This window comes from Alnus glutinosa, chromosome 3 (assembly GCF_958979055.1).
Source record: "Alnus glutinosa chromosome 3, dhAlnGlut1.1, whole genome shotgun sequence".
In the NCBI taxonomy this organism is placed as follows: domain Eukaryota; kingdom Viridiplantae; phylum Streptophyta; class Magnoliopsida; order Fagales; family Betulaceae; genus Alnus; species Alnus glutinosa.
In genome coordinates this window covers 31,484,911-31,506,384 of record NC_084888.1, presented here as the reverse complement: position 1 = coordinate 31,506,384, position 21,474 = coordinate 31,484,911, and the positions used below count along the sequence as shown (strand labels likewise).

Sequence of the window (21,474 nt, the reverse complement as noted above, 5' to 3'; positions counted from 1 at the left end):
AGAAAATAACAACAAAGCACTTGCACTCCAATGATTTGGGAGAACGGTAGAGAGGCACATGCACTGGGAAAGAGGAGTGGGATGGGTTGAAGGGAGGCCAGAGATAGCGAGAGGAGAACGTGTTAGAGGTGGAGGTAGATACAGATCTGGGTTTGAGAAGCTCAGATATGTCGTCCAAGGAATGTGCATGGGTCTCACTCATTGAGAGAGGGATGGTGGAGCGAAAAAGAGGCCGGTTAGGACAAAGAAAGGCCAAGATTAGGCCTTTCCTCTCCCCCAGGCTGAGGAGAAAGAAATGGAGCAAGCCTAACACTTGTGATGGTGTATTGTACAAGGCTGCAAGGAGAGCTCGGGAATGAACGAGACTCGTGTTTTATACTATTTATAGCAATTAATTATTAATATTGGATTAAAAAGCAGGACTTTCCAACCACAAGACAAGATTTAACTCACAAAACAACCCCCCTACTAAACATACCCTTGTCCGCAAGGATTCGGAAAAAGAAAGATAAAAGCACAATAAAGGAGAAAACCAATCCAACACTCAGGCACTGGCAGAACGTACCCTATATAGTTGATAGCCTTTCTTTACTTATCAAAAAAAAAAATATATAGTTGATAGCCTTTCTTTGAAGCATCGACAAACACATGTTTGCAAGGCAAGTCTTACAAGTTTAAGCTTGACCCAAAACAGGCAGGCTATTTATATGAATTTAACATGGCAAGAAGCTATAGAATAAAGAAAAATCATCAATAGACTTCACTAATTGATTTATATTAGAAAAAAAGTTGTTAGTAAGAGGGCATGACATATTACACATGAGAACATGTGTAACTTTGCTACGAACTATCTTCAATCATAATGAGGTATGCTGGGTTTGAAGCCCTACAATCTCAAACAGAACAATTGGCTTAAACCCTACTTTATACACACTCACTTTTTCTCTAATTCTGAGTGATTAGGCAATAATAACACTGTAAAAATCTACGATCTCACTTTAGCAAGCCGCGCTCTTAACTCTTCCAGCTCTTCCTCATCGTCTACACCCTCTGCAAGAGCTTCTTCCTTTAAAATTCCAAAAACGGAGGTTATCTCCTTGGTTTATTTTTAAAAAAATTAAAATAAATAAATAATAAAAAAGGAGTTTTTAAGGGAGTAAAGTTCTACATACTTGTTGTGAACTGCTAGCTCTCTGGGCAGGTAACTTTATCCTTTCCTTCCTGACAGCTTCCGGAAGCTGTGCAGCCGTCTCACCAGCTATTTCAGTCAGCACCTTATCAACTTCTTCTTCAGTTTCTTCCTCTATATCTTCCGAATCCAATGCCGTGTCAACAGCATCATTCACGAACTCTTCGATTACCCCTGCCTGAATTAAAAATAAGTGTTACATCAAGAGAACCAAGAAGGACAGAACCTTAACAAAAGCTAGTATTTAGAAAAGAGTAATGCTAGAAATCACATTTTTATCCCACAACTATCTCACAATACTAATGTAGCAGTCCCAACCAACCCTTGAATTATTCCTTGTAAAAAAATAAAATCAAATTCAATAGTTGATTGGGACTGCCACATCAGTATTAGGGAATAGTTGGAGAATAAAAATGTGGTATATAACATTACTCCTTATAAAACACCTAAACTAGTGGTACGCAGTGAATATTCTGAAACCTTACTATGCAAAGGGTCCCTTGCTGCCACTGAATATCAGACATGGCTCTAAAAGCAGAGACCCAACTTAAGGGGTGTCTTGACTCCTCTTTTCAAATAATAAGTGATAGAAAAGCAATGCTTCATACACTCTTACTAGTTTATAGATAACGATGAGAAATGAAAACAATCAAAACTTGCTGGATAATAACTGACGCACTTCTAATAAAAATGATTTTAAGTTTCTCGGTCAATATGTTTAATGGATAGAACAGAAGATGAGTTCAGCCAAATGACAGGAAACCATATATGCAAGACAAGTGACTCCAAACAACATTAGTTTAAGGGTGGGATAGTAGGAGTTTATTTCCGAGCCGCCTCCACCTCCGAAAAGTCAGTCGGAAGCGGTCGAATAGTAGGAGTTAGGCCAGGGTCAAAGACGACGACGAAGACAAAGAAGATCTCTGTCTTCGATAGACGAAGACGACGAAGATCTGCTCATCTTCTTCATTGTCGTCTTCGTCTGTCAAATACAAAGAGATCGTCTCTTCATCTTCGTCCAGATTCGTCATCGTCAAAGAAGAAGATTCGAGAGAGCTCAGAGAGGGAGAGAGAACAGGGCTCAAAACAGTGCATGCGCAGCCAGGTAGGGTTTCGAACAAATTTATAGCTTCTTCAAAACGACTCCATTTTGGACTTTCATCAAAACGCATATTTTTAAAAAATAAATAAAAGTCCGGTCGGGTATGGAAATGTCTAAAACCTGAAAGGGTTTCCAACGCCGCCTCCACCTACCCTCGGAAGCCAACCCAAGCGGGTCGGAACCGGGTTGGCAGTCGGAAAATCAATGGTTTGCACAGCCCTATATTAGTTAAGCCCCATTGAGCACTCAACAAGATTATGAGCATTCAAAGATATGCTAACATGCCATCCAAACCACACCCAGAGAAAACAAAACGAAAAAGAAACAGTGGTATGCTGAAATAATGAACTTCAAAAGAATATAACAAGATACAAAGTCGAGTCATTTTCTCACCAATAAAGAGAATGAAAGAATAGTTGCTCATAGGTGAAGCAACAATATTACCTTGGTCATCTCTTTGGTGAATTCTTGCATTGTGGATGCCATTTCTGGAGCTTTCATGAGATTATTGACAATTTTCATGACCTCTGCGCTCTTGGACAAATGACCAACTGTACGGGCAATTGCTGCAATTTCAATGGAACATAAAAATTCTCTTTCACTACAAAATATTTCAGATTTTTCATGGCAATAAAATTTATAAATAAAAAATAAATAAAAACTCCGTGAAATAAGAACATTATACAATCCCAGAGTAAATAAAATCACAACAGACCAGTACACATAGGACAAGGCTTTCAATGCTGACATCACATCTATACGACCATTCAAATTTCCATAGAAAGTTGATAAAAGAGTTGAATAACTGATTTCCCTTATGAATTGAGTTCATAGGATAACTAGAGAAAAAATCATTAGTGAGAATCTCCCTTCACAGAAATAGGCAGTTGCTTATTATCAGCTTGGAAGTCAAGTCTTATCAAAAAAAAAAAAATCAGCTTGGAAGTCAAGTCAATATAAAAAAAAAAAAAAGCTAATTATGACTTTAACCATAAAGCAGTAGCAAAACTAATTTGTTTGCAGATATTATACAAATAAACTTAATGGCAGACTTTCCTGCCATGTCCAATTTATAGGCCTGTCAACCACAAAACAATTATACTTGTACATTTAACTCGACAGTCTTACTTTCCATATTCCTTTCTAATTTGCTTTCTGAAATCTTCTTTGTCAATAAAGTGTGAAAAAGGAAATTTAAATTTTATTTTGAATTAGTTTTATTGGTTTAGAAAACTTAACATTGAAGCCCTACAATTATCTGGAGCAAAGCACATGAACCATTACGTTAAATCCAAGTCCTCAAAAAAGAAGAGAAAAGAGAAGAGAAGAGAGAAAGAACGAAAGAAAGACGAGACCAATATGGAAATATTTTCATTGAGTTGACAGTCAAAAACAAGGTTTGTTAAGTTAATAGGTAAGACGAGTTAACATGTTATTTTTCTCAAGATGATACACATGTTTACATGAAGATCATAAAGAATGTTTAGATATGTGAAGCATCATACCAACACTTTCTCCAAGGTGCATAGATATTGAGTTCAGTTGGGCCTTATTCTCATGAAGGCGATTCACAGTCTTTCTTGACATCACAATTTCCTTTGCAAGTGCCTAAAATTTAACTCATATAAGGATTGGAACATAGAATATGTGGAAGAGATGACAGGTTAATTACAACTAACAGTAGTAGACATTCAATGTAATGAGCAGATCCAAGTATCCAAAGTGGCTAAAACTAGACTCCAAGTCAGATGCCCATATGATGGTTTAATCTTAGCCAAACATGCAAGAGGGCTTCGCCTATTCGATGCCCTATCACTCCTTTAAATTACTCTTGCAATAAGATCGGTATTGACACTGAAGATGTTATTTGACATTAATCTTGAAATGAGGCTACAATTCCTGATTGAAACTAATATATCAAGGCCATAACAGCAAAACGTCACTCATTTACAAAATCAAGTTGGCAAAAAAAATGACTACAGAAGATAAAAACTAAAGGACATAAATCTGGTGGCTTTCTGAACCAGGCACAGGTGTCCTGGGCCACACAATACACTTGCAATAATAAGATAAAATCTTAGCCACTTACCTACTGCATTTCTTTTCAATTGCATAACCCGTTGTAACCCACAAATAGTTTAAAGAAGATGGATCGAGGAACTGTATGAACTAAGGAACGACCCAATAAGCCACAAAATCGCTAATGTTTGAAAGGAAATCAAACATATGAACCCATGAATAATATAACAAATCCCTCCTTCTGTGAATGATCTTAAACAAACGGTACGGAACCATAACATCGAAAAAGTTAACCAATAAAATAACAATACATGAATAATTTAACCATATTAGGAAAAAAGAAAAAAGAAACAAAAATAAGAAAATTGGTAATACCTTTGCTGAACCCATGTCATTTCTCTTGGCAGCCTCTCTAATTGCTTTTTGCACGTTCTTCTCCTCTCTCTGGACATCTAAAAAACCCATAATTTTATTTTTAAGACAAAATTCATCACCAAAATACAAAATCAGACGATCCCATCAATATAAACCTCAGATCCCGAAACCCATTAAATAACAAAATATATATATATATGTTTCAGCCACAATTCATTAATAAACACGCCAGATCAGACAATCCCAAATCTATAAGTTCCTCGAGCACCCATGACACAGAATCACAATTTACATCACCTATATGAACTCCCACCCAAAAGAACAAAAACACAATAACAAAAAATAAAAAAAATAAAAAGCATGCCTCTGATTTGGCGCTCGATGTTGCGACATTCTTGGCGGAGCCGTCGCTGCCAATCTCTCAATTGCTCTTGTGGGTTCGGTTTGGGCTTCAAAATGCTCTTAAATTTGTCCATATTTTCTCTGCCTTTCTAGTCCACAAAAAAAAAAAAAAAAAAGAGTGGTGTGGGGGGAAGAAGAAAATTCAGAAGAAAAAGAACTTCAGAAGATGATGTTCTGCTTAGGCTTAAAGCATCTAATTATTTTCATGCTTGTTTCCCAGGAAAAGTAGCTGTCTTTATTTTTTTGTGGAAAAGATGACAGAGCGTTCAGTCATGGGGGCTGGGTAATACGATGTCGTTTACGGTTTGACTTGTCTGCGTAAGCGAAGGTTGCCTCGACGACAACCACGGATTTTTATGCTCTTTTTTCCTAAAAATAGTTATTAGGTTTTTGCAATGAAAAGTTTTCTTAAAAGTTCATAGTCCAACCAATTTTATTTAATTTTTGAAAGAACCCATTCCAAAAAAATTGTGTTTTGTTCACTTAGATATAATTTGAGATTGGTTTTGGATATAAAATTTTGACAATCTAGACAATATATTCAAATAAAAAAAACATTTATGTGATATTAAAATTGTAATACAAAGATTAACTTTTGATATTGATCAAGAAATATACTTTGGAATTTGATCTTCTTTCCAACGCTCAACCTCATACAAAGATTAAGGGTTCGTTTGGGTGTGTGATTTTCAAAAGGTGCGATTTAAAATAACGATTTTAAAATGTACGATTAAAAAAAGTGATTTTTAATAACTCAGTTAAGCGTTTGGCAAAATCGTAATTTAACCTTTAAAATCGCAAATTAGCCTTTAAAATTCTGCGTTTTCAAAAAAGCATCATCTTACCTGCGATTTGAAAAGGCATATTTTATACTTTTTCAAATCGTAATTTTTAAAAACGCAGTTTCCAAATGATTTACGTTCTGCAATTTAGTTTAAAATCGCACTTATTACTTACGAAATCGCAATCTCAAACGCATTCTAATTTCAAATCGTAATTTTTAAAAACTAACCTTTTCCTTAAAATAAGTAGGCTAAATCAAGGCATTGTCCAACCCTAAATCAGAATTTTGTCACTCTAAAAGTAAACAGTAGATCAAGGGGATATGCTCCCATGGTTTTTATGAGTTGTCAAAAGACATTCATTACTTTGCACAGAAAAGAAATGGCACTTCATTACTTAAAAGGCATGTGATGTGAGGGAGAGGGAGCACAGTACTATTTGGTTGAGCATTGGAAAGCCACCTTTTACAAGCGCATATGCTTTTGGAAGTTAAAATATATGGTACCAAATGCTCCATAGAAACATGCTAACTTCTATCTTTAAGAAGCCTGTAGTTGCCTGTTGCCTTTCTTGAAGGCTTTAGACTCCTAGTGATACGGATCCCAGTGCAATACATTGCCATATTGCACAGTCTCATGTGAGAGGCAACTCAGGCTCCATTTGTTCAAACAGCTCAGACCCCACCTGTTTGGGAGACTACCTGAGCAGGTAGGGCCCGAATAGATCTCAATTCCCTTGCAAGAGGCGTCCAAGAAAAATTTAAAGGAAGCTGCTTTACATCATTTAAAAGAAGTGTTGAAATTATATATGGAGTGACGATACTAATATTACAATATTGCAGCAAAGAATAAGAAGACAATGAAATAAGCAGTTCCTATGATACAGATAACAGGAGAATCCCAAAGCACTTTCTTTTTTTCTTTTTTCTTTTTTTCCTTTTTTCAGAGGAAAATGACTCGGAACAAATTATGAATCTAAACAAAATTAGGACGACAAGGCCACAAAGACAAAAGGAGAGTGTGACTCTTTCCTGAAGATGCCAGTGAAGCAACAAATACGATCACAGTTGCCTTCAAGGGTATTCATAAGTTAAAGCTGAATGAGATACATCAATATCTTACTACAAATCAAATGAGAGCTATACTGTTCAACAAAATGTGAACTCTTATAACTCTTAATTATCCAAAAAAAAAAGAAGAAAAAAAGAGTGATAATGATAATCTGACTATATCACTGTTGTTAATTTTGAGTACATTGAAGGCTTTTCATCATTCAACAAATGGAAGAATCCGCTACAAGAAATTAGACTGTGTAACAGGCTGTCAAGGGTTCAACTTTACTATCCAGCATCACTCATCAGCCTCCATCCTACCACTGAAAGATTATCATTAGCTATCTAATCGAAAAGGCCTTCGTCATGCCAAATATCAACTAAGAAATCCACCATCTCCTGCACAAACCACCAACCAACCAGATCCACATGAGCACTTCCAAAATCTTAGGAACAATATTAAAAGTGGAAGTTATAAAACATTCGAGACATACCCTGTCCCAAATTGTAACTATAATCTATTAGTTCCAAAATTTATTCAACTAGCTTGGGTGTGTTTAGATGCTTCATGAAAGCAGAACAACTTTTTTCAGTTTTCCGTAGCATTAAAAATCCATAACGCATAGAAGCACCTTTCATTTTTTTTCCATAACAAATAAAAGCATACTCTAGTATGGAGACATCATCACAAACTAAAGTAAAAAAGTGATAAATATCATAATATGATATTGTGAACTAGTGGACTGGTTATCCTATACAAGCTTTGTGTCTCTTTCTGTGTCTGTGTGAGACAGGCGCGCACGCACAGAGAGAGAGAGAGAGGAGCAACACAGAATCATTTTAAAGACAAAAAATACGAATATCTTGATGCTATGTAGAAAAAGTTGAATAACAATTATATGAACGGTTCTACTATTCTAAGTTTCTAACTCTCTCAAGCTTCAAATCCAAGACTCTCTCTCACACACACAAACACGTGAACGCATGTGCCTGTGTAAGCACCCTATGCTACTATTATAAGTAAACAAATGTTTGGTACAAAAGGACTTGCATGCATTGTGTGTATTAAGAAGCTTACAGGTAAAGGAATTGGCTCAGAGAAAGGCTCATTAGTCAAGAGCAGATCTTCATATGCAATGGACCAGCTGCAATGAGAAATTTTGTAGTTATCTTTCAATCATCAGTGAGTAGCTACAAAAGAACATGGGACAAACCCCATGACAGCCATAGAATATTATAATACAGAAACAAACCAATTGCAAATATATATTGACGTGTGTGTGTGTGCGCATACACATATCTGTACACATTTATGTTCTCTTGAAGGTATGTCAGCAATCTTTTCTTTTTCTCTTTCTAATCTACAACAGTATCCTCTTTTTATGACTCTAGGTCTGATAATGAAGCTGAAACCTGTACTTCTGAGAAGTGAGACCAAATAAGTTCTTTTGAGTTGGCAAGTTCACAGATTTTAGTTCAGAATTATACAAGCTATCTAGAATGGGGCTGCAAAAATATATAATTTCTAATCATAGACCACATTCGCACCTACATCTGCTAATAAATGCAGCAGCCAGAACACATGTGCTGCCACTTAAGTTACCGACATGGGTCAAGTCTCAGTAGGATTCCCATGCTGCTTCTTTTCATGCCTAACTAGTAACTACAGCATTTGCTTGATAATCTAAATGACCATTTGCTTTAAAAGTAATATGTTTCCAAGCACATAGATCGTATAAAAACTATAGGATTTCCAAGAACAACTGATCCCATTGTATCTAAGAAGCTTTGGGAAAAGTGTATACCTTATAATTGGATCCTTTCCCTTTCTTTTTGGTCGCCGAGATTGATCCCCCACCCACTTTCTTCTGCTCTCTTGCCAAGCAATTGCAGCTGCATTAATACATTCAGCCCAAATATTCTTCAGAGAACAGCATTTGAAGCATGGATTACAACAATAACGAAAAAGAGTTGAAAAGAAAAAGAAACAGAAACATACGAAACTACCCTGTGCTTACAAATCCATTATTCAGCACAAATCACCTAAATCAAGAGACTTACCATGATTGACAAAAACGGAAGTGCTCAAATCTTTTTCTGTGGGCTGTTTTTCTTTATCAGAAGGCAAAGAATGCTCCAAAGGTTGCTTCCCGTTACAACAGAAACTTCCAGTATTGACCTCCATTGTCCCTGAACTGAACGACCATTCCCTTCTGCAATGACACAATGGTTGTTAACAAGAGTTCCTTTTCAGAAGCCATCCTAAGGTTCTATTAACAGATATCGTCATGTGGAATACAGCAAGGTAACCAAAACAGCTACTGCTCAGCATTAATTAGCTCTTCGGTACTATAGACATTGTAAAGGAAAGAAAGAATGAAAGAAAACAAAACGGAGCATCTTACCATGAAAGCTATATGCATTAGTTTACAACGCATTTATACTACACATATCTGATTCAATTTCACATATTAATCATCCATCTAGAATTTCCCCATAATGCGAAATTTAATGGCAAACTCCCAAGAATTTCAACCCCCCTACACCCTTAAAAAGAACCGAATAAATAAAATGCCAACGCCAACAACTTTTTTTTTTTTACACTTTCATTGGCCATGGGATGCGTTGATGGCACTCTCCTCTTTGAAAGATATTCTTTCGCAAAGTTTCATTTGTTTTCCCTCTCACACTGATTCCCTCTTCATTTACTGTACTTGAAATTGGTTTCTCCTTTCAATAATAACTTCCATTGAATCAGGTATTCCTGTAAATTATAATCTGATTTTCATCTAATTCCAAATAGGTTATGAAAATGACTCTGTGGCAGATGAATATCCTAAATAGTAAACTATTAAACTTACAACAAGCCAACTCCAAACAGTTTCAAGATTCAATTTGCATACTATCTCCTCCATTATCTGAGCTTCCAAAAATGCGAGCATCAACTTTAATGCTTTATATCTTCTATCAACCGTCAGCACATTCAACTGCAAGAACTCATTTCTTTGTTTCACAATACACAAGTTATTCCAAAGCTAAACCTTTAACTACTCCCCCAATCTATGCCCAATAAAAGAGCTTGGCAATCATCTCTTGTTCAACATAGACCTGAATACTCAACAAATTTAAACCCAAATCATATGAAAACCAAATAAATTATCCCTCCCCCCTCTCCCGAAAGGAGACTGTTAGACAGTACCCATATATCTTTGAGCTAAAGATTCTATATAATTCCTCATTCATAATGTCAAACACGGTTTACAAAATAAATTGAAGAATTAGATGAGCAAAGAACTCATCTTTTAGCTTCCAAGATCCAAGCATATATCTTCACCCGCTCACCAAATTGATTCAGTAATCTTGAATCTCAAATTCTCAAATTATAGATAATATTTATTTGATTGACGTTGCTAAAAATAAATTAAGTGAAAGGCCACAACTTCTGTAAGGAAAAAAAAAAAATAATGGAAAAATACACGATTACACACCGTAGATTCAACCAAAAACAAAGGAAAATTCCAAAAAAAAAAAAAAAAAAAACTCCAAATAAGAGCCAAAACCCATGGCTTTTCTTTCCAACTTTCGCAATGCATTCGACCATAATAGTTAAATATGAAACGAACCCATGTTAGATTTACACATAATTCTTCAACTAGTTAAGCAACAAATCAAAAATAAAAAAGAAATTGTCAAAAAAGTTAGGCCATACCTTGTCGTGCACATATTACGGGAGAATTTGTGTTGCAGATATTGATACAGAGACAGAGACAGAGAGAGAATACGACAGATTTCTGATGAATGGTTTTGGGTGGTAACCGGCAACAAGCAACAGAAGGTTTAGAACGACATTTTCTCTTTTCTCTTTGTAAGTTTCTTGTTCTGTTCGCGGTGTTCTCTTTTCTTTGCTTAATGTTTTGCACAGTGTTCTGAACCACTTTGTCCTCGACGTGGATGTGTTTTTTTGGATAAATAGGCCATAGACCCTTAGGTGCCATACGAACTGAATCACATGACTACCCTCCACCTACCACGAGGATATACGTAAATCGAAAGAGATCTTAGTGGGTACGTTGGTCATTTTCTGGATTCTCCATTGATGGGAAACCTTTTATAGCTGTAATGGATGGTCATCGTTTACGCACGTGATATTTGTAGGACCGACTAATTGCCAATTTTATCTCTACTTTTTGTGATGCGTTTTCGGTCAGTGGCGTATGTAGAATTAGGATTGGATTTATATAAATTCAGACAGTCTTAAGAGTTAAAGATATCTCCATGCATTTTAACTTAACTAAAAAGTATAATTTTTTACTTTATTTATTATTGTTTTAGTACAACTTTAAACAAAGTTTTTATTCATTTCTTTATTTTTTTTTAAATATTATTTTCAGGTTTTTTTTAATTATTTTCTTAAACCATCAAAAGAGAAAAGACAATAAAAAAATGAGAGAGAAAAAATAAAAAATAAAAAGAAAATACCAAAGCGATAGTGGTTGCCTGCCTAATAAGTAGGTGGAGTTTCATTCTTAAGCTATTTAGAGCAAATGAACGCTACAATTCTATCTCTTGAAGCATTTTCACCATACGCTCTAAAACCTTTATATTGGCTTTCCTAAAAAAAAAATTCTAATAAAAAATTTACCCTTAATTTTTTATTTTTTTTAATTTGCTCCCCCCCCCCCCCCTTCAAATTTTTTTTCTTCAATTTAGCCCTCCAAGTTGTAGATGTTGACTCCGCCCCTGATTGTGTCTATTTAGTTAATATAAGGCAAAATTTATTTTATATTCTCATCCGTCTTTTATTCTCCCTATTTTAAAATCAACTATTAAATATGCATATATAAGTCTTACGGATTTAATGACGATTTTCAAAAATAAAAAATAAAAGAATATTAAATAGCAAGCCCCTCTCAAAAATCTCTTCTCTTTTTCAAATTTTTGGATTATTCATACATCTCAATCTACATGTACCATGAGAATTTGCACAACAGGATTTTCAAGCTTGGTAGGTGTTATGATAATTACTAGTAGGTAGTAGATGTCTAATTACATTAGGATTTAGGACAGAATTGAGAGAAAGAATGGAGAAATGAAGAAGAACTGAAATTGATCAATTAGGGTTCATGAAGAACAATTGGCAATTCAAGGAGCCAGCCAGCCTCCAGATCCAAATTCGATTTACAATCAACTTGAATGCCCATTCCTCACGTCTCTCGCCCCTTATATACAAGTTCCCTAGAGACCCTCATGAATGAAATTATTTGAACACTTAACAGAAATTCAAACTAAACGACATTGTTTACAAACAACTATAAACGACAACGTTTATTCCATATAGCCTTGAAGCTTTGATGAGCTGTACTAGTCTCCTTCCCCAGCATCCACGTACCCCAACACGTGTCAGTCAGCATCAACCACATGTCAAGCTCCCTAGTGAGCTTGTTACATTACCCCCTCCTTTAAAATACCTTGCCCTCAAGGTGGGGGTAAGCATTCTTCAAGGCATAGTAGTCCTCCCAAGTGGCTCATCCGATGATTGGCCTGCCCAGCGGATCAGTAACTCTGTAACAGCACGGTTGTTCCTAGGTTTGGTGCGACGTAGCAGCACCTCATCAGGTTCTGGTTGGATAATGCCTTGCTCATCAACAGGCGGCAGAATTGGTGCAGCCGAATGAGAAGACCCCAGCTTAAGCTTCAACTGGAAAACATGAAATACATGATGAATTCTTGATGAGGGTGGAAGGTCCAACCAGTGGCGGACCCAGCCTTAAGAATTTGGGGGGGCCAAATTAGCAACAACAAAAAAAAAAAAATGTTATAATCCAAAACTAAAAAAATCTGAAAAACCATTTCTTCTAGTCTTCCACACCTTAACCTAATATATCATATATAGTATCTTCACAACCAACAAAAATTTGATTGAGTGGAACCATCACAACTTTAAACCATGATATGCTTTTGAACAGAGAGATTTAAAATTACCTCATAAACAAAACCAGCACTACTGTCTACTGAGCTCCGTGGAGAAGCAGTGTCCAAAAACGGTGAAAAACCTTTTTTCTCTTCAACACCTACAAACATCAAAACCAAAAAAAAAAAAAAAAAAAAAAAAACCTTCCCTGTAATGCACTAAATGCCAGTTTCCACAATTTCACTCCCAGCCGGAGACTTTCTTTTCCACTACAAGCAGTAGCACCCTGCACCCACACTAGAAGTTTTTATGTTTCATCTTTGTGAGTATGTGACTTTGTCTCTTTTTCTTTTAGAAGTTCTTTTCTTTTTTTCTTTTTCATGAGGTCTATATGTCATTTCTTATTTTCTTATTTCTTGTCTTCTTGAGCCGTTTAGGTGCTGTCCACCGATCGTCTTGTCGACTGTCATGCTAAGCTAGAGCCTAGAAGTATGGTGTATGGCTATGGGGATGGACCGGATGGTTGTATGGACTAATGGAGAAAAAAAAAATTGAACGTGACTCTGACTTGGGGCTTTAATTGTTGCTTTGACATCTAAGACTCATCTTGACTCTTGGGTGGAAAGTAGAGTTAGTAAACGAAAGTCTAAATAGCACTTTGGTGGGGCCAACTACAAGAGTGCAAGTTTGCAAGACAAAAATAAGTAGTAATTTTTTTTTTTTGTTTTAGCAGCCAGTAGGGGTCGTGGCCCCTGCTGGCCCTAAAAGAGATCCGCCCCTGAGTCCAGCTCATAGGCCACTGATCCAATCCTCCTTAGGACAATGAAGGGGCCATAAAACCGTGGGGACAGCTTAAGGGATCGCCTAGTCACCACAGAATTCTGGCGATAAGGTTGAAGCCTAAGATAAACTTGTTGTCCAACTTCAAACTCCCTCTCACTCCTTCGCAGATCCGCATATTTTTTCATGCGTTGTTGGGCCTGTTTCATGTTTGTGGCGAAGTAGAGTGATGAGTTGAGTTCTGTCCCTGAGCAGAACATCTACTGCATCTACAGTGGTTGTGCCAGGGACATAGGATAAAAGCCTGCTAGGAAGAGTCCCATACACAGCTTCAAAGGGAGTCATATTGATGGAGGCATGCCAGGTTGTATTATACCAATACTCTGCCCATGGCAACCATGAAGACCACTGCTTAGGCTGGTCGTGAGTGAAGCACCGAAGATAGCTTTCAAGGCACTTATTCACTATCTCAGTTTGACCATCCGATTGGGGATGATAACTGGTGCTCATGCATAATGAGGTGCCCTGCAGCCGAAACAACTCCTTCCAGAAAGCACTGGTGAAGGTGGGATCTCTATCCGAGACTATGGAGGTGGGCATATCATGCAGCTTGAAAACATGAGCACTAAAAGCTCTGGCTACTGTGACTGCCGTGTAAGGATGTTTGAGAGGAATAAAATGCCCATATTTAGAAAGTCGATCCACCACCACTAGGACAACTATAAATCCTTGAGAAGCCGGTAAGCCTTCTACAAAATCAAGACTTATGTTTGACCAAATCCTAGTAGGTATAGGAAGTGGTTGAAGCAAGCCTACAGAGGAAGTATTATCACTCTTGTTCAGTTGACAAACTGAGCATTCCCTAATGAATCGTTTTAAATCCCCCTTCATTCATTTCCAGTAAAAATCCCTCTTAGCACGCCTCATAGTCCTCTCAAAACCAAAATGGCCGGCCATAGGATCACAGTGAACATAATGGAATACTTGATTCTTCAAGTGCTGATTCCCTCCCAGCATCAATCGGTTCTTATAAAAGAACAAGCCATCTCTAAAGACATATTTCTGGCTATCAAGAAGATTGTTGTTCCACTTAGACAGCAGGTCCTGCATCTCTTCATCAGTCTGATAATGCTCCCTTACTTTTGTCAACCATGTAGGAGTAGGAATGGACAAGAGTGAGATACTTGCATCCCCATCTTGGTCCCATCCTTCTCGTGGAGGTAAGGCATTTACTGCCACATCCTCAGTTCCATCTTTATCTCAGCCTTCTCTTCGAGAAAGAGCATCTACTGCTCCATTCTCAGTTCCTTTCTTATACTCCACTCGGAAGCTGTACCCCATCAGTTTGGTTAACCATTTCTGCTGAAAGGGGGTTCCAACCTTCTGCTAAAGAAGGAATTTCAAGCTTTGCTGATCAGTCTTCACTATAAAAGATTGACCAAGTAAGTAGGGTCTCCATTTTTGGATTGCAGTCACCAATGCAAAGAGCTCATTTTCGTATGTGGACATGTGCAAAGCCCTGCCCTTCAAAGCCTTGCTAAGGAAAGCAACAGGTCTGCCATTTTGCATCAGCACAGCACCCACCCCAACACCATTGGCATCACACTCAATGACAAAAGATTGAGTGAAATTCGGCAAAGCTAGGACAGGAGCTTGTGTCATTGCTGTCTTCAGCACCTTATAAGCTTCTTCGGCAGCCTCTATCCAGACAAAAGAGTTTTTTCTGAGCATGGATGTTAATGGTGCTACTATAGACCCATAATGTCTAATAAACTTCCTATAATAACCTGTAAGTCTTAAAAATCCCCTTAGTGACTTAATGGTTTTAGGAAGTGGCCAATCAATCATGGCCTGGATTTTACCCTGGTCTACCCTAACTCCATGTTCAAATATAATGTGGCCCAAGTAATCAACTTCATTACAAGCAAATCTACATTTAGAGTACTTAGCAAAAAGCTTGTTAACTCTAAACAGATCTAGGGCAAGAGACAAATGTGATAAATGTGTCTTAAAATCCTGGCTATAAAAAAGGATATCATCAAAGAATACAAGGATAAATTTCCTCAAATAAGGCTTGAAAACATGATTCATTAAGATTTGAAATGTTGATGGAGCATTGGTTAAGCCAAAAGGCATAACCAAAAACTCATAATGACCCTCATGTGTTTGGAAGGCTATTTTTGGGATATCCTTATCAATCACTCTAATCTGGTGATGGCCGAATCTCAAATCCAGCTTAGAAAAAATTTTAGAACCCCACAACTCATCTAGTAATTCTTCCACAACCGGAATAGGGAACTTATCTTTTATGGTGACTTTATTGAGTGAGCGGTAATCCATGCACACTCTCCAAGTCCCATCTGCCTTGCAGACCAACAAAATTGGTGCAAAAAATGGACTGGTGCTCGGTCTGATCACCCTGGAAGCCAACAACTCTTTCACAATCTTTTCAATCTCTCCCTTTTGATAAAAGGGATATCTGTAGGGCCTCACGGATACTGGCTGCACCCCTTGTTGTAATGGATTGAGTGGTCATGTGTCCTGTGTGGAGGTAAATCAGTAGGCTCCCGAAAAACATCAGCATAGCTGCACAAAAGTTCTTCCAAGCTAGCTAAGTCTTCAGGTCTTCCAGTTTGTTGTTTATTGGCAGTTAGCTCAACATCATTTCCCAGCAGTTGAAGGAAAACTCCTTTTCCATTTTGTTTGGAAATTTTGAAAGTCTCAGCACCCTCCAAACTCCAAGGTTTACCCTGCTGTAACCCCCTTAACACACACTTGTTGTTGTGCAAATTTTAATATACTCGCAAGTGCACGAATCGTTTTGCAATATAGTGTTATGCAAGTGCGAGGTCGATCCCACAGGGAATTGAGTTGCGAAAATTAATTTATATTCAAACTAATCCTATTTTAACCTAATTCTAAATTTAGGGGTTTTTGATAAAATAAAACATAAACAAAATTAATGAAAATAAAAGGGGTCTAGGGTTTTGGAATCCACACTCACCAAATCACAACAACCTAATCTCATGCGCATCACAGATATTTTGAGGTTTTCAAATGCAAATCTTAGGTATGTTCTACTTTTGCTTCAAAAATAGTTTAAATCATTCAATTAATCCATTCTTCCACAAATCACAAAAGATATCTAGTTTCAACTAAATCATCAAATGTATCCATAGAATGAAACACAATGAATATCCAACATACATGAAAACCCAAGCCATCAATTTAATGAAACTATATCAAATCATCACTTGTATCAGGAAATCACAAGAGATATCCAAAAATAATCTCAAAAACCGAAATAGAACAATGAGAAATCAAGCTCATAAACTCAAATAGCATGAAACTCAGTTTCTATTCACTGGTGAGGTTTCATCATCAACCCTAGATGAAAGTATTAGCTAGACATGAACAAAGAAAGCATAAATAAACTACAAGAATGCATTAAAAACGAATAAACTTACAAAAGATTGAAGTTCTAGGTCAAAATCAACCCAAAAACCCTAAGATACAGTGAAATCGGCCCCTAGGCACTCCTAAGCGGCCTCCTCCGCGGCTCTCTCCTTAAAAATACGAAAAGAATGGTATTTATAGAGTTAGCTAGGGTTTCTGAAATTCCAGCTCCGCATAAATTCGATCGATCGATTTTATAATCGATTGATCGACATCGGGAAAATTTCGATCGATCGACTTCACAGCAATTCCAAATCTCCAGCTTTTATGCATTTTCACTTGAAAATAACCATTTTTCTCTTTATGTCCTGCAAAAACGTAAAATCACCAAAACTAAACAAAACATCAGAAAGTAATAAAGCTAAAGGTTTAACTAATGTAAATTAAGGGATCCAAATATACACTTTTTGGCACTCATCACTTGTGATTAGCACACTCAAACTCCATAGACAAGGTTGCAAAGTCCCATAAAATTGGGCCCAACATTCTGAGCCAGTTAATACCCAAGACAACATCACACCCTACCAATGGCAAGATGTACAATTCCACCAAAAACTCGGTTCCTTGCATTTTCAAAGCTAATTCCCCACACTTTCCAGGACTATGAACTTCCTGTCCATTGGCTATCTTCACTTTAATAGCCTCTTGTCCTTTCGGTTTAACTCCCAAAACAGCAGCAAAATTCTCATCAAGAAATTTATGCGTACTACCAGAATCTATCAACACAATCACTTGTTGTCCTTTTACCCATCCCACAATTCTCATGGTCTTAGGTGTAGGAGTGCCAGTAATGGCGTTTAAGGAAATTTCAGGTTCATCTTCTACAACCTCCTTTAAAGTAGCTGCATCAAGCTCCTCTAACTCCTCAGTTTCTACTTCCTCTATCAAAAACAACTTCGGTCTACCTTCACATACATGTCCCCTATTCCACTTAGCATCACAGGAATAGCACAATCCCTTCTTCCTCATTTCTTTCATTTGTGCTGAAGAGATTTTCTGCACCGGCACTAATGCCCTACTGTTATCTCCTCCCTTAGCTTGTCCAAATATAGGATTATTCTGGAACATCTTAGATTGCCATGGCAGACTCACTCTAGTTTTATAAGAGTTAGTAATCAAGTTGGAACTCCGAAGCTGAGTGCTACTCCAAGAACTCCTAGAAGATTTTTTGGCATTAGACATTAATTCCTCATGAATTTTAGCTAAGGAATCGGCCTTTGTCATAGACTTAGGGTTAAACATCATAACCGGTAGTCTAATTTCCTCACTTAAACCTCCAATGAAGCAACTCAATTTCAAATTCTCCAACAATCCGACAACTCTATTAGCCAACAATTCAAATTGAGATTTATACTCTTCCACAGTGCCAATTTGCTTTAATGACACTAGAGACTCCATTGGATCATCATAAAGACTCCTACCGAACCTAGTGTGAATAGCCTTAAGGAACTCATTCCAAGTGATCAGGTTATTGCTATTACGCAATTCCTGGAACCATACTAAGGCTTTTCCCTCCATATTGAAGCTAGAGATTGTAAATCTCTGTTAATCAGGCATACTGTAATAATAAAAAAACTGTGAGGTTCAGTAACACCAACCTTCCGGATCCTCTCCGTTGAACCGAGGAAACTCAAGGCGTAGAGGCCTTGTTTGGAACGCATCTCCTCTAGTAGTTGATGTCTAAACAATCGGATCGCCGTTCCTACTAGTTTCTCCTTGTCCTTGAGCAGCTTCCATGTGCTCCTGCTCCTTGAACTTCAAGTGCGAGTTGAATTGCCGAAATTATTCTTCCTGCCTTTTGAGCATTCCGAACATTTCCTCCTGCATCCGGCGAATTTCCTCCTGAGGTTGGATGCTAGATTGCACATCCGACTGATTCTGACGCATATCCGCTTGTATTTCTGAAATCACCACATGCATCGTCTGCATTCCTTCCTGTAGTTCTCGAACTTCCGCCAAAGTTGATCAAGTTTGCGTCATCGCCAATGAAGTAGAACAATGAAGCAGAATCGAAATTAAGACAATGGAACCTGGCTCTGATACCACTTGTAACAGTCCAAGGTCTGTTACTGATTAGGACAAAATTGAAAGAATGAGAAGAAAGAATTGAGAGAAAGAATGGAGAAATGAAGAAGAACTGAAATTGATCAATTAGGGTTCACGAAGAACAATTGGCAATTCGAGGAGCCAGCCAGCCTCCAGATCCAAATTCGATTTACAATCAACCTGAATGCCCATTCCTCACGTCTCTCGTCCCTTATATAAAAATTCCCTAGAGACCTGCGTGAATGAAATTATTTGAACACTTAACAGAAATTCAAACTAAACGACATCGTTTACAAACAACTATAAACGGCAACGTTTATTCCATATAGCCTTGAAGCTTTGATGAGCTATACTAGTTTCCTTCCCTAGCATCCACGTACCCCAACACGTGTCAGTCAACATCAACCACATGTCAAGCTCCCTGGTGAGCTTGTTACACCTTGTCGTGCACATATTACAGGAGAATTTATGTTGCAGGTATTTATGCAGAGACAGAGACAGAGAGAGAATACAACAAATTTCTGATGAATGGTTTTGGGTGGTAACCGGCAACAAGTAACATAAGGTTTAGAACGACATTTTCTCTTTTCTCTTTGTAAGTTTCTTGTTTTGTTCGCGGTATTCTCTTGTCTTTGCTTAATGTTTTGCTAAGTGTTCTGAACCACTTTGTCCTCGATGTGGATGTGTTTTTTTGGATAAATAGGCCATAGACCCTTAGGTGCCATATGAACTGAATGACATGACTACCCTCCACCTACCACGAGGATATACGTAAATCGAAAGAGATCTTAGTGGGTACGTTGGTCATTTTATAGATTCTCCATTGATGGGAAACCTTTTATAGTTGTAATGGATGTTCATCGTTTGCGCATGTGATATTTGTAGGACCGACTAATTGCCAATTTTATCTCTACTTTTTGTGATACTTTTTCAGTCAGTGGCATATGTAGAATGAGGACTGGATTTATATAAATTCAGACAGTCTTAAGAGTTAAGATATCTCCATGCATTTTAACTTAACTAAAAAGTATAATTTTTTACTTTATTTATTATTGTTTTAATACAACTTTAAACAAAGTTTTTATTCATTTCTTTATTTTTTTTTAAATATTTTTTTTTCAGTTTTTTTTAATTATTTTCTTAAACCATCAAAAGAGAAAAGACAATAAAAAAATGAGAGAGAAAAAATAAAAAATAAAAAGAGAATACCAAAGCGATAGTGGTTGCCTGCCTAATAAGTAGGTGGAGTTTCATCTTAAGCTATTTAGAGCAAATGAACGTTACAATTCTATCTCTTGGAGCATTTTCACCATACGCTCTAAAACCTTTATATTGGCTTTCCCAAAAAAAAAAAATTAAATTTAAAAATTTACCCCTAATTTTTTATTATTTTTTTTAATTTCCTCCCCCCCCCCTAATTTTTTTTTCTCTTCAATTTAGCCCTCCAAGTTTTAGATGTTGACTCCGCCCCTGATTGTGTCTATTTAGTTAATATAAGGCAAAACTTATTTTATATTCTCATCCTTCTCTTATTCTCCCTATTTTAAAATCAACTATTGAATATGCATATATAAGTCTTACGGATTTAATGACTGATTTTCAAAAATAAAAAATAAAAGAATATTAAATAGCAAGCCCCTCTCACAAATCTCTTATCTTTTTCAAATTTTTGGATTATTCATACATATCAATCTACATGTACCATGAGAATTTGCACAACAGGAATTTCAAGCTTGGTAGGTGTTATGATAATTACTAGTAGTAGGTAGTAGATGTCTAATTACATTAGGATTTAGTATTATAATAGTAGTAGTTTTATTTCTTATCATGTAGTAGCAAAATGTGAATCTTTTACTTACGAGTCCTTGTTTTAGTATAACACTTAAGTCATGCAGAGTAATTCCCAGCTGAATAGTGAATAGGAGTACTAGTTATAGTTTAAGTCTTGTAACCTTTTTATTTAAGGCCTGTTTGGGTTTGTAGTTTTAAAAAGTGCAATTTGAAAAAATTAATATTTAAAGACGCAGTTAAGCGTTTGGTAAAATCGCAATTTAACCTTTAAAATCGTAAATTAGCTTTTAAAATTCTCCGTTTTCAAAAAAGCAACATCTTACCTGCGATTTGAAAAAACAGATTTTCTACGTTTTCAAATCGCAATTTTTAAAAAAGCAGTTCACAAACGATTTATTTTTTACAATTTGGTTTAAAATCGCATTTATTGTCTATGAAATTGCAATCTCAAACGCATCCTTAAACGTGTTCAATGAACAAAGAAGAGATCTATAAATTATTTTCAAACTTATAGTTTGACAAAAGACTCAAAAATTGTGTAAATTCCTACCATTAATTCATAAAAGTTA

General features: G+C 36.7%; 2 protein-coding genes across 2 annotated transcripts; both read right to left on the bottom strand.

Annotated features, from left to right (window-relative positions):
• Positions 1-754: 754 nt before the first annotated feature.
• Positions 755-5,311, bottom strand: LOC133862465 (vacuolar protein sorting-associated protein 24 homolog 1). The gene is made up of 6 exons (XM_062298298.1): positions 5,050-5,311; positions 4,686-4,762; positions 3,797-3,899; positions 2,736-2,857; positions 1,173-1,367; positions 755-1,066 (listed from the first exon to the last, which is right to left on the bottom strand). Exons 1-6 carry the CDS (start codon positions 5,159-5,161, stop codon positions 986-988), a joined length of 690 nt encoding a protein of 229 aa, XP_062154282.1. The 5' UTR covers positions 5,162-5,311; the 3' UTR covers positions 755-985.
• Positions 5,312-6,875: 1,564 nt separating this feature from the next.
• LOC133864437 (uncharacterized) lies at positions 6,876-10,881 on the bottom strand. The gene is made up of 5 exons (XM_062300771.1): positions 10,631-10,881; positions 8,983-9,134; positions 8,727-8,814; positions 8,000-8,066; positions 6,876-7,320 (listed from the first exon to the last, which is right to left on the bottom strand). Exons 1-5 carry the CDS (start codon positions 10,642-10,644, stop codon positions 7,267-7,269), a joined length of 375 nt encoding a protein of 124 aa, XP_062156755.1. The 5' UTR covers positions 10,645-10,881; the 3' UTR covers positions 6,876-7,266.
• Positions 10,882-21,474: the final 10,593 nt, after the last annotated feature.